The 11,746-nt window shown below is 33.4% G+C and overlaps 1 protein-coding gene across 1 annotated transcript; it reads right to left on the minus strand.

Moving 5' to 3' along the window:
* Positions 1-920: 920 nt before the first annotated feature.
* On the minus strand, positions 921-5,116 carry LOC147727282 (uncharacterized). The gene is made up of 3 exons (XM_086963079.1): positions 4,252-5,116; positions 1,982-2,197; positions 921-1,181 (listed from the first exon to the last, which is right to left on the minus strand). The coding sequence occupies exons 1-3, from the start codon at positions 4,687-4,689 to the stop codon at positions 921-923; spliced, it is 915 nt and encodes a 304-aa protein (XP_086819205.1). The 5' UTR covers positions 4,690-5,116.
* Between the last annotated feature and the right edge of the window lie 6,630 nt (positions 5,117-11,746).

Below are 11,746 nucleotides of genomic sequence, written 5' to 3' on the forward strand. Positions count from 1 at the left end.
GATAGAAAGATGCAAGTGTGGATGGATGAATAAAAGTGTGGATGAAAGGATGCATGAAAGGATAAAAGGGTGGACGGATGAAGTATGGATGGAAGAAAACATGGCTGGATGTATGGATGGCTAAAACTTGCATGTATGAATGATGTATGTATGTGTGAAAAGGTGCTGTGGTGAATGATGGGTGGATGCGATGAATGATGTGTGGATGGAGAAAGGGTGGGCGTATGGATGTATAGATGATAGCGTGGATGGATGAAGGATGTATGGATAGGAGGATGAAAGGCTAAATAAAAAGTTGCATGGATGGATGTGTGAAAAGGTAAGTGGATGAATGATAGTTGATGAAAGGGTGTGTGGATGGATGTATATTTGGGAGAATTGAATGTTAGATGGATGTATGGATGGATGGAGAAAATGTTGCATGTATGAATGATGTATGAAAAGGTAGTGGGATGAATGATGGGTGGATGGATGAATATGTGGGCGTATGAGCATTATCATGGGAGTAGCATTTCCAATGAACGTTGGATATGTTTTTATGTTACCATTTTTTCACAAGGTATAAGACAGATGAATTTGCTACATAACATCGAATGAGTGCATGTGGTGTAGCTTCTGTAAAAAAAAAAGTGTGCACAGTAACATTTTTGCATTTTGCTCAATTTGCTATAGAATAATTGCATTTGTTGTAGTCTTTTTAAAGTAAAATTGTCCATTAACATATCTTATGTACTCTGTAAATAATAATGCAAAGACAAGATAAAAAGCTTTAAAAATTTTATTTAAGTAAATATATTTAGTATTGTTTGAAAGCAAATTAAACTTTAATTAAAATACTGTATTTTTAGCCTTTTTACAGAAACATAATTTGAATATCTTCTTTGTGTACTTTTATTTACAGTAAAGTATTGTGTTGTTTTTTACAACTCATGTATTTTTAGTATGTATCCATTTTGAAATATTACATTTACATTTTTTGGCAAGATTGGCATTAGAGCTTCTTGAATGTCGTCAATGTCCGGTGGTATATTGAAGAAGTCCAGTAGAATATTGTTATTTATTTCTACAGATTGTAAATTTTCGGCATTATCAATATGTACATTTAGTGTACTGTGTTCCTGATTCACAGTTTCTAGCCCATATATAGTCATATTTATTTCTTCTTCTGGTGGTTGTATTTTCTGTGAAGGAAAAAGAATTTAGTTAATTTCATATTTATGAAGTTCTTTTATTTCTTTTCTTGTGTTGACCTACGGAAAAATTTCTTGTTATATGCAGGCTTAAATAATGTTAATAAGTAGTGAAGATAGTTTAAGAAAGGATAGATGTGAGTACATATAGTGAAAAGGTATAATATAGTGTGTATAATAGAGGATTAGAGACTGTTTTGTAATGTTATAGCTACTTTAGTAAAAATACGTTTTAATAAATAGTGAGTAGTAGGTACTAGTTTTGTGTTTTAGAATAGTATTGTAAATAGTGATTATAGTTAATAGTGCAGTGTGAGTAGACTGAGTTATTAGTAGAGTGTGTATGATTTTGAGTGCAGTGTTAATTATTTTTGTAGTATTGAAGTTATTGGCGTAGTAGTATAAAGTTAATTTGAAAACTACCAAAAATTGTGTACTTAAGTGTTAGTATTAAAGTTATATTTGTAAGTGATAGTTGGGCATTATTAGTAAGTTATTTTGAAATAGTGAATGTTATTTTTCTGTAATAGTGTTTTTTTATGGTGTGAGTAATAAAGAGAGAGTAGTTAAGATTGAGTAGTAGATTTATTAGTGGAGAGTATTAGTGAGTTTTATAGTAATGATTAGTAGAATACATAGTATAGCTTAATCGATTTAGATAGAGAGTATTAGAAGAGAGAGTTTGAGTGAATTGTAATTAGTGAATATAGAGTTTGATGGTGTTTTAAAAAGTAGATAGTATAGATTGAGTAGTCGAGCAAGTTATTAATATTTTCATAATTTGTACTTACTTGAAATTGTGTATTTCTTGTTGTGTTTAACATTTTATTGCTGTTAAATTCATGCACTGTCAGGTGCGTCATCTTTATGTAGGATCCAATTTCTATGGGAAAGTCTGTGGCATCTCTCCAAAGAGTTATTTTTACTGAGTCCGTTGTATCTTTCACAGTTATTGATTTAAGTTTTGTATCTTGTCCAGCAATAACAATTGTTTTTGTTTCTTCTTCCTGTAAGACAAAATTGGTAATAGAAATTAGAGAGAGTCTGTCAAAGAGAGAGAGTCTGTCAAAGAGAGAGAGAGTCTGTCAAAGAGAGAGAGTCTGTCAAAGAGAGAGAGTCTGTCAAAGAGAGAGAGAGTCTGTCAAAGAGAGAGTCTGTCAAAGAGAGAGAGAGTCTGTCAAAGAGAGAGAGTCTGTCAAAGAGAGACAGTCTGTCAAAGAGAGAGAGAGTCTGTCAAAGAGAGAGAGAGTCTGTCAAAGAGAGAGAGAGTTTGTCAAAGAGAGAGAGTTTGTCAAAGAGACAGTCTGTCAAAGAGAGACAGTCTGTCAAAGAGAGACAGTCTGTCAAAGAGAGACAGTCTGTCAAAGAGAGTCTGTCAAAGAGAGAGAGTCTGTCAAAGAAAGAGAGTCTGTCAAAGAGAGAGAGAGTCTGTCAAAGAGAGAGAGAGTCTGTCAAAGAGAGAGAGTCTGTCAAAGAGAGAGAGAGTCTGTCAAAGAGAGAGAGAGTCTGTCAAAGAGACAGAGTCTGTCAAAGAGACAGAGTCTGTCAAAGAGAGAGTCAAAGAGAGATAGTCAAAGAGAGAGAGTCTGTCAAAGAAAGAGAGTCTGTCAAAGAGAGAGAGAGTCTGTCAAAGAGAGAGAGAGTCTGTCAAAGAGAGAGAGTCTGTCAAAGAGAGAGAGAGTCTGTCAAAGAGAGAGAGAGTCTGTCAAAGAGAGAGGCTGTCAAAGAGAGAGAGAGTCTGTCAAAGAGAGAGAGAGTCTGTCAAAGAGAGAGAGTCTGTCAAAGAGAGAGAGTCTGTCAAAGAGAGAGAGTCTGTCAAAGAGAGTCTGTCAAAGAGAGAGAGTGAGTCAAAGAGAGATTCAAAGAGAGATAGTCAAAGAGAGTCTGTCAAAGAAAGAGAGAGTCTGTCAAAGAGAGAGAGAGTCTGTCAAAGAGAGAGAGAGTCTGTCAAAGAGAGAGAGAGTCTGTCAAAGAGAGAGAGAGTCTGTCAAAGAGAGAGAGAGTCTGTCAAAGAGAGAGAGTCTGTCAAAGAGAGAGTCTGTCAAAGAGAGAGTCTGTCAAAGAGAGGGAGTCAAAGAGAGAGTCAAAGAGAGAGTCAAAGAGAGAGTCAAAGAGAGAGTCAAAGAGAGAGTCAAAGAGAGAGTCAAAGAGAGAGAGAGTCTGCTCAAAGAGAGAGAGAGTCTGTCAAAGAGAGAGAGAGTCTGTCAAAGAGGGAGAGAGTTGTTAAAGAGAGAGAGTCTGTCAAAGAGAGAGAGAGTCTGTCAAAGAGAGAGAGAGTCTGTCAAAGAGAGAGAGAGTCTGTCAAAGAGAGAGAGAGTCTGTCAAAGAGAGAGAGTCTGTCAAAGAGAGAGAGTCTGTCAAAGAGTGAGAGAGTCTGTCAAAGAGAGAGTCTGTCAAAGAGAGAGAGAGTCTGTCAAAGAGAGAGTCTGTCAAAGAGAGAGAGTCTGTCAAAGAGAGAGTCTGTCAAAGAGAGTCTGTCAAAGAGAGTCTGTCAAAGAGTCTGTCAAAGAGAGAGAGAGTCTGTCAAAGAGAGAGAGAGTCTGTCAAAGAGAGAGAGAGTCTGTCAAAGAGAGAGAGAGTCTGTCAAATAGAGAGAGAGTCAAAGAGAGAGTCAAAGAGAGAGTCAAAGAGAGAGTCAAAGAGAGAGTCAAAGAGAGAGTCAAAGAGAGAGTCAAAGAGAGAGTCAAGAGAGTCAAAGAGAGAGAGTTAGTAAGAGAGAGTCTGTCAAGAGAGAGAGTCTGTCAAAGAGAGAGAGAGTCTGTCAAAGAGAGAGAGAGTCTGTCAAAGAGAGAGAGAGTCTGTCAAAGAGAGAGTCTGTCAAAGAGAGAGAGAGTCTGTCAAAGAGAGAGAGAGTCTGTCAAAGAGCGAGAGAGTCTGTCAAAGAGAGAGAGTCTGTCAAAGAGAGAGAGTCTGTCAAAGAGGGAGAGTCTGTCATAGAGAGAGAGTCTGTCAAAGAGTGAGAGTTTGTCAAAGGGGTAAGTATTGTGTGCAAGAGTTTTTGGTATATAGTGTGCGTGTAAAAGGGTGAGTGTGATAATTTGTTTTTTTTTTATAAGCTTACCTCAGCAATAGTCCCAGAAATGCTCATTAATGAGCGTAGTGAAGCTGCTTTAACTGTTTTTATCGGTGATATTGGTGGAGCAGGGGGTTGTAGGATATATTCTGCCTCCTGTATTATTTCTTGAGGTATAGATAAGGGCATCATGCGTGATAGTTTCGTTTGTTTCGTGATGATAATCACATTGTTTTTGGCTAAGAAATTGCGAATCATAATAGCTTGTCCTTCTTTAGTTTGCTGGTAAAATGGCTCATTGTAGCACGTTGCTTTAATGCAACTACTTTCATCAGCTAGAGCTAGATGATACATGACTTTGTTCTCTTGTTTAGCATTTGTATAGTTTGTTTTTGTCGAACATTTTATTACGTTGGCTCGGATTGTTTTTTGGTAAGGTTTGTTGTCTTCATGTTTCATTTTTTTGAGGTCTTGTATGGAAATCATCTGAAATGAGAGAAAATGTTAGTACACATTCTGAGCATAAATTTTTCCCCTTTTGCTATTACCTGTAATAAAATAGCATGTTAATGAAGTGGTTGCATTTTAAACTGCCACCCATAATGCTTTGTGATCACTATAATATGATTCTAATGTACCGTAGTGCATGATGTTGTCATTAGTATAGATGTGATCTAGTGTAGAATTGTAGTCTGTTGTGTATTGTTGTATTTTTTGCTGGCATTGAAATTGCTGCAGCATATATTCTAATAGCAAAGTTCTGTTTGGTGACATTTGTGTTAAATCTATATTGAAGTCTCCCATGATGACATATTTCGAATTTGGATACAAGTTAATTATGCTACTTAAAACTTGTAATAATGTCTGCAAAAGTACATGTGGTGGTTTGTACAGTATAATAAATAAGTATTCAGAATCATTAAGATGCTGAGTGAAAAATAAAAAGTCAATTTCGTGTTGTGTTTGATATATTGGCGATAAAAGCATGTTTTTTTTGTAGTAAATGGCAATATCATGCTTTGTGTGCTGGTTGTGAAATTTATCAAATAATACTAGGTGATATTGTTCTATTAAGAACGTATTCTTACCTGCTTTTCTAGTTGTGTTGATTTCAGTGAGGCATATAATATCACTGTTCATGATATTTTTGTCTGATTTAATAGCAGTGTAATTTCTTTGCAAGGACCGTATGTTATGGACAATTATATTACACTGTTGTCTATAGCTATCTAATTGTGGTACTGATATTTGTAATTGCATGTGTGTTCTTAAACGTGTCATTTCTTCATGCACTTTTGGATGTACAGCTATTTTGTCTTGCTGAAAGTTTCTAATGTATATGTTGTCTAAAGATTTAGCTCTGCTTAAAGCTACATAATGCAGATGATGTACTTTACTGTTGTTAAAGTGAATGTAAATGGGCTCAATTGTTTCTCCTTGTGTTCTATGTATAGTTCTTGCAGATGATTGTCGCAATGGGAATTGTTTGCGTATAATAGTTATAAATTTCTGTGTATATTGGAAATGCCGTGTAATAGCATGAATGGGTGTCCAATGAGGCAAAATATTACTGTGATATATGTGTTTGTTTTCTTGTCTTGTTAATTTGCCTACTGTTTCTTTATCAAAATTAATCCAAATTACATTTGGGCGGTTATTGATAGTTTCTACAAATTCTACTATACCTGTTGCACCATTTGTTAAACCATCATTGACATTTATATTGTTAGTTAAATCATATCTTAATTGCAATGCAATATGTAATATTGATGGCAGGCTCATTGTTTTAGTAGAATCTGTGGGCAACTGTTGGAGTATTTTTTTTTTTACTGCTTCACTTAAGTCTGCTGCAACTGTATCTATTGCTGTAGCTGTGTAAACTGGGTAATGTGTTATATGTTCTAATAAAACTGCATTATTTATGCTATTGACTTCATTGTTAGTTCCCATAATGTAAGGGATCGTTTTGCTAATGTTTTCAGGTGGCTCTATTTCTCGTGTTTTTATCTGTATAATATCTTCATTTGTTTGTTTCCCTTCTCTTAATCTGTTTAGTAGTTGAGCAAATGGCAAGTCATTTTGTTGTCTCATTATTTTAGTCAACTCAAATAACTTGAAATGTGTCTGCCATAAATTAGTACTTACTGGCCTATATGAATGTTTTGGGTTGTCAAATATGTATGGGTCAAAAACTGGCTTCAATTGGTAAAAGTCTCCAATTGCTAAAATAGATATTCCGCCAAAAGGGAGATCAGACATTTTTATCTCTTGCAATCTATTATGTATAAAGTTGAATACATTAGCCCCTACCATTGATATTTCATCAATTATTAGCAATTTAAGATGCATTAGCTGACCTTGTAGTGTGCTTCTATTCTCATGAGTTAGCTGTCTATGAGTTAGTGTTTGTGAAATAGGTATTTTAAAAGTACTATGTAGTGTTTGGCCTTGAATGTTATGTGCTGCTTTGCCAGTTGGAGCTGTAAGCAATACATATATGTTATCTGGGTTTTCTCCTGCTTTTGTATTGTAATAACGTACTAATGTTTGGTAAAGTGCTGTTATAAGGAAACTTTTGCCTACTCCTGCACCACCTGTACAAAATGTGTAGCATGGTGTTTCTTTTGTTTTAACCCAATGCAAATGATGATACATAAAGTTAAGTTGTTCTGCTGTTAGATTTTGCATTATACTATCATATTGTTCTTTTGGCATTATGTTATTGCTTAGTGATTCTTCTCTACTTGTACTTCTAATCCCTAAATCAAATGATAGGTCATACAATGGGTTTTCATTATTTTGCACTTCATGGAATATGGTGTTATCTTCTTCTGTATCTATTGGTGGTAGCAATGTATCTAATATACTAGTTTCATTGCTATTAGTTGTTAGTTGTTTATTATGTTTATTATATTTATTATGGTTCGAATCAACTGCATTTTTAAGTTCTAGATAGCGTTCATAATAAGTTTCCTTGTTATTAATTATATTATGTTCATTTCGCCATGGGTAAAAAAGCATGAGCAATTCTCTATAGTAATTTTCTGAGTCATTTTTGATGTTAAATCTGCAATAGCGAATTACTCTTGCTTTTTTTCTTTTTATGCAGTTTGTTTCGTCTACTAAATTTATCTCAAGTTCTTCGTCATCTGAGCTATGAAAGTTATTTTCAATAAGGAAATTGTCATGGCCTGTTTCTTCTTTTCCTTTACATTTTTTCTTTTCATTATACATAGATGCATAGTCAGCTAATGTACATGTTTCTAATTTTACAGGGCGTTTACTATACCTGCCTATAGTATTATCATATTGTATTTTACAAGACTCATCTGGTAAAGAATTGATAGTTTCGATGTCTTTTAATAAGTATGTACGCTTTTCATTAGGACTTGTATTGATAAATACAAAAGATCTTGAACTTTTCCGTAAAGGAATTTGTAGTATTAGATATGCTGCTTCTTGGGCACTTATTTCTGTACAGTTTAAGAATTTGTTCCCTATATGCTTAAGTTGTTCTTTAATACTTGGATTGGCATGTACTTCTTTAGCAGCTTGGGCAATTAGTTTGCTCATTCCTCGCTGTGATTTACTAATGTATGAAACAATATACACAGCACATGCATATGCATCTAAGATGTATTGTATATCTATGTTTGCTTGCCATGCTTTCAAAATAGTTGGATTGTAGTTATTTATAAAGCATTCAGCTGGTGTCCTTTTCAAGAAAATAGTATTTTTTTGTATAATAGATTGTATACATAAAGTATATTGTTTTAGATCTATGTTCATTGAATGTAAAAACTGTTCAAAAGTATAATTTGAAAATTCTTGGCTGTTTATAGTTAGATGTATTAGTTCAATTTGCTGTAAGAGCTCGTTATTTGTTTTGTCTAGCTCTATTGGTTCTAGTATAAAAGTTTCAGGCATTGGATATCTGGGATAATGATATTTGCATGTTCTTTTATGTTTGATACGGCAGTTTTTGGTATGGCCGTGTCTTTGTAGAGGTAGTAAAGACTCTATATCTGGTTCTTGTGTTTTTGCACATGTAACATACTTATTTATGAGTTATCAGAAGTTTCATATAGTGGAGCATTTTCTATCCATATTATAGCATGTATATGTGGTGATCCCCGTTGTTGGAATTCCACTCTATAAAAGTAATCAATAATTTTGCCAATCGGATTACTTTCATGCAATAAAATAGAATTAAATAATTTCCGAACTTGGAAGTCAAAATGTCTTGCACATGTAATGGGATTTTGCTGTATTAATTTGCATTTCGTTTCCCATGACATATTTTTAAATTCTTCTTTTGTGCATTCTGGTCTCTTTTCTGTACGTAATAATATGTTAATTAAGTGATACCATTTCGTTTCTGCAGCAGATAAAGTTAAAAAAAATGTTGGTAATCCTAATTGTCTAATCATAGCAAAGAGGTCTTTTTTGCATTGCTCCCAATATGGTGGTGAACTACGGATAGTTTTAAGTATTTTGTATCCTTCATTATACTGTAAAATTGTATCTAATTTATTCTTTATGTCTTTGGCAGTTATAATGTTTCCATTATTAAAGTATTTCCTAAGAGATATAAATATTTTGCTCTGTAATTGTTTAATGTGTAATGTTTTTAATTTAAAGAAAAGATTAGTAACACACTTTGCTACTCTTAGATCATTACTTCTTACTTCTGATTGACAGATTGTGCTGTAATGTATTGGGACATGCCTTTCTTCATTAGTCGGCCTTCGTTTTCCGCAAAATATAGTTGGGAATGCCAAATATTCAGAATCTTTGTCTTCATACAGGCCTCTTGGTGTGTTATATTCTGCAGGTGCTAAACTTAAAATATTATTTGTTTCTGTAGTAATAGTTTCATTATCTAACATAGTATCTAAATTTCCTGCTGGAATGTTGTCTGAGGAATCTGACGTATTACTTGTATCTGAAGTCTCATCACAAGAATGTATATCTTGTGTTGTATAATCCCAATCTTTATTAATAGTGATTCCATATTCTTGAAACAAAGTGCTTGTAGTGGCTAAATATAAAGCTGCACGTTTAACTTTGTTTGGTCTAACATTTTCATAATGGGTATAAGATTTATAACTTAATTTCCTTTTTAATTTTATTGGAATTGTCATGTTATCATTAATTTGCCTTGGTAAAACAGTTACTGTTGTCATAACGTCTGCAGGGACATTTACTACTGCACCTGATAGAGATTTTTGGAATCCACGTGGTAATGTTCTAATTTGTAAAAAAGGTATTCTTGGTGATACTAATCTTTCTTCTAAGTTATGCAAGTGTAAGACTGCTGGGATATCAGGAAATGTCATCCCATTATATACTGAACATGGAGGTATTTTGTCTTTAGATATATATGTGTAACATGTTCTGCATATCTCATTTGTTCTGTATTTGCTAATGTTACATTCCATGAATTTAGCTCTCTTACTAATACTGTGTGTATTTTGAAGACTTTGCTTATGCCATAGTTGATTGCAAATAGTGCAAGTGTACTCAGGTCCATATCGTATTTCTTCCTGAAATATCCTAATTATCTCATTTGTTGTTTGACCTGCTATATGTCTATGATTAGGTTCATTCTCTTTGTTTTGTGTCCGTTTTCTTTTTCTATTACTGTTTATTTCTAGAATTTCTATATTGGTTGGTTGAATTAGTGATTCAACATCAGCTGTTAATGTGTTTATTATCTCAGTATTGTTAAGAGCTATGTGTGAAGCTAAATAACTGTCTTCTGTTACATGCAGTCTATTGTCCTGACTATTGCTGTTTTGTGTGTTTATTATTGTATTTTCTACTTGTAAGTTATTTGAAGGAATTTCCCCTAATGTATTTATAGATATATGTGTCGTATGAACATATATGCTTTTTCTAGACTTTACATTTCCTTGTTTATGATTCCGTTGGGTTTGGTGTAATCCTTTTTTGCTAATTGTTGTTATGTTCACTGTAGTTAAATCTAAAGTAATACTCTCAGAATTAGTAATTTGTTCTCTATTGCCTAACTTTAGGATGTATTCTATAATAAGATTAATAGAGTCAATTTGGATAGCAATACATGTTCCATTAGGATGTTGTATTGCATTTTCATTTTGGCTATGTGAATCAAATAGAGAGTATGTATGTATAGTTTTGAAGACTGAAATTATATATCTACCTATGGAGATCAATACACCAGTTTGTGAATTAATTGTAGAAGTTAATGCAGATATAAATTTACTATGTAAAGTTTGTGCTGATTTTGTTAGTTCTTCGCTAAAGCATTTTTTGAGCTTTGTAGAATAGATTATGTCATTGCTAACTATGTAATTTGGTAACTTTAGAGGTTGCATACAATCTTGTTCATCGACAGAGTGCATTTCAGTGTACAAAGCATCTCCAAGATTCATAATACAGTGCAAGTCTACACTATCCCAAATATATGCTGGTTTACAGTAGTTCTTTAGAATAGCAAATATACTATTTTGAAGACAATGTGTATAGTGAATACTTTTATCACTATGTGTATTTTTTTCCTGTGGATGTGTGTTATGTAAAAAGGGAATTTCTTGTGGTGTTTGTGTTAAAATATTTGAATCTATATTGGTATTATTTGTGCTACTTTCCTTGTTGTGCAATGTGCTATTGTGTATATTATCATGAAGTAAACTGTCATTACTTCCAGTAATAAGTTTATATGTATTATAGTAATCACTTGAATATGTGTTTGTATGTAAATTACTTGTGTATATTGTTTGTTGTACATTTATGTGTGTGCTATTAATTACATTAGTAGAATTTGTGTTGGTATTTAAATTACTTGCTGGTATTGTTTGTTGTACATTTATGTGTGTGCTATTAATATGTTGTCTTTCTGTGTTGCTCTTAAGTGTTTTCTTAAGTATACTTGCATATGTGTCAGTAGGAGTAGTCTCTTCTGGTGTATTAGTATATTGTGTTGTGCTGATCTGCTTGCTGTTGTTTTTAGATAGATTATTAGGCCCTGTTGTAGTGAGAATTGCACAGGAATACGTACTAGTACTAGGAGTATTATGTAAAGATGCTAATGGCTGTTCCTTATTCAAAAAAGTATTTTTTTTAGATTGACCTCTCTGAATGATTTTTTTGGCATTTTCTATACGCATTTCAAATGCTTGTGTGAAAATTTTTTCACTACCTTTAGTAGAATACACATAAAAAATTTTCGGTGCTACTGCATTCTTATTTTTTTCATGACGCACCATTGCTTTTTGAAGTGATTCTTTTGTAATCGTACTTATTTGTATTGGAGTTAATTCATACGGCACACAATTCATGTTTGGTTTCTTAAGATAGTGTGCCAGATTTGTGATGTACTCTAGAAGTTTTTCAAATCTGAACTGTATAGTAATACATGTTCCATTTGGATGAGGCATTCCAGTGTTATCACGACTATGTGAGTCAAATACAAAGTACGAATCATTTTTCTTAAAAATGGAAATAACATAAATTTCCATGCAAAGTATAACACCGGAGTTGGAATCAAGTGCAGGTTTTA

Source organism: Lissotriton vulgaris, chromosome 3_1, assembly GCF_964263255.1.
Source record: "Lissotriton vulgaris chromosome 3_1, aLisVul1.2, whole genome shotgun sequence".
Lineage (NCBI taxonomy): Eukaryota > Metazoa > Chordata > Amphibia > Caudata > Salamandridae > Lissotriton > Lissotriton vulgaris.

What these genes read in the sequence shown, in the direction of transcription:
- LOC147727282 (XM_086963079.1), bottom strand. Translation starts at nt 4,689, where the DNA reads ATGATTTCCATACAAGACCTCAAAAAAATGAAACATGAAGACAACAAA. An exon ending in TTTCTGGGACTATTGCTGAG is followed by an intron (nt 2,198 to 4,251) that starts GTAAGCTTATAA and finishes TTTGTCTTACAG; the next exon opens with GAAGAAGAAACAAAAACAAT. An exon ending in CAAGAAATACACAATTTCAA is followed by an intron (nt 1,182 to 1,981) that starts GTAAGTACAAAT and finishes TTTCCTTCACAG; the next exon opens with AAAATACAACCACCAGAAGA.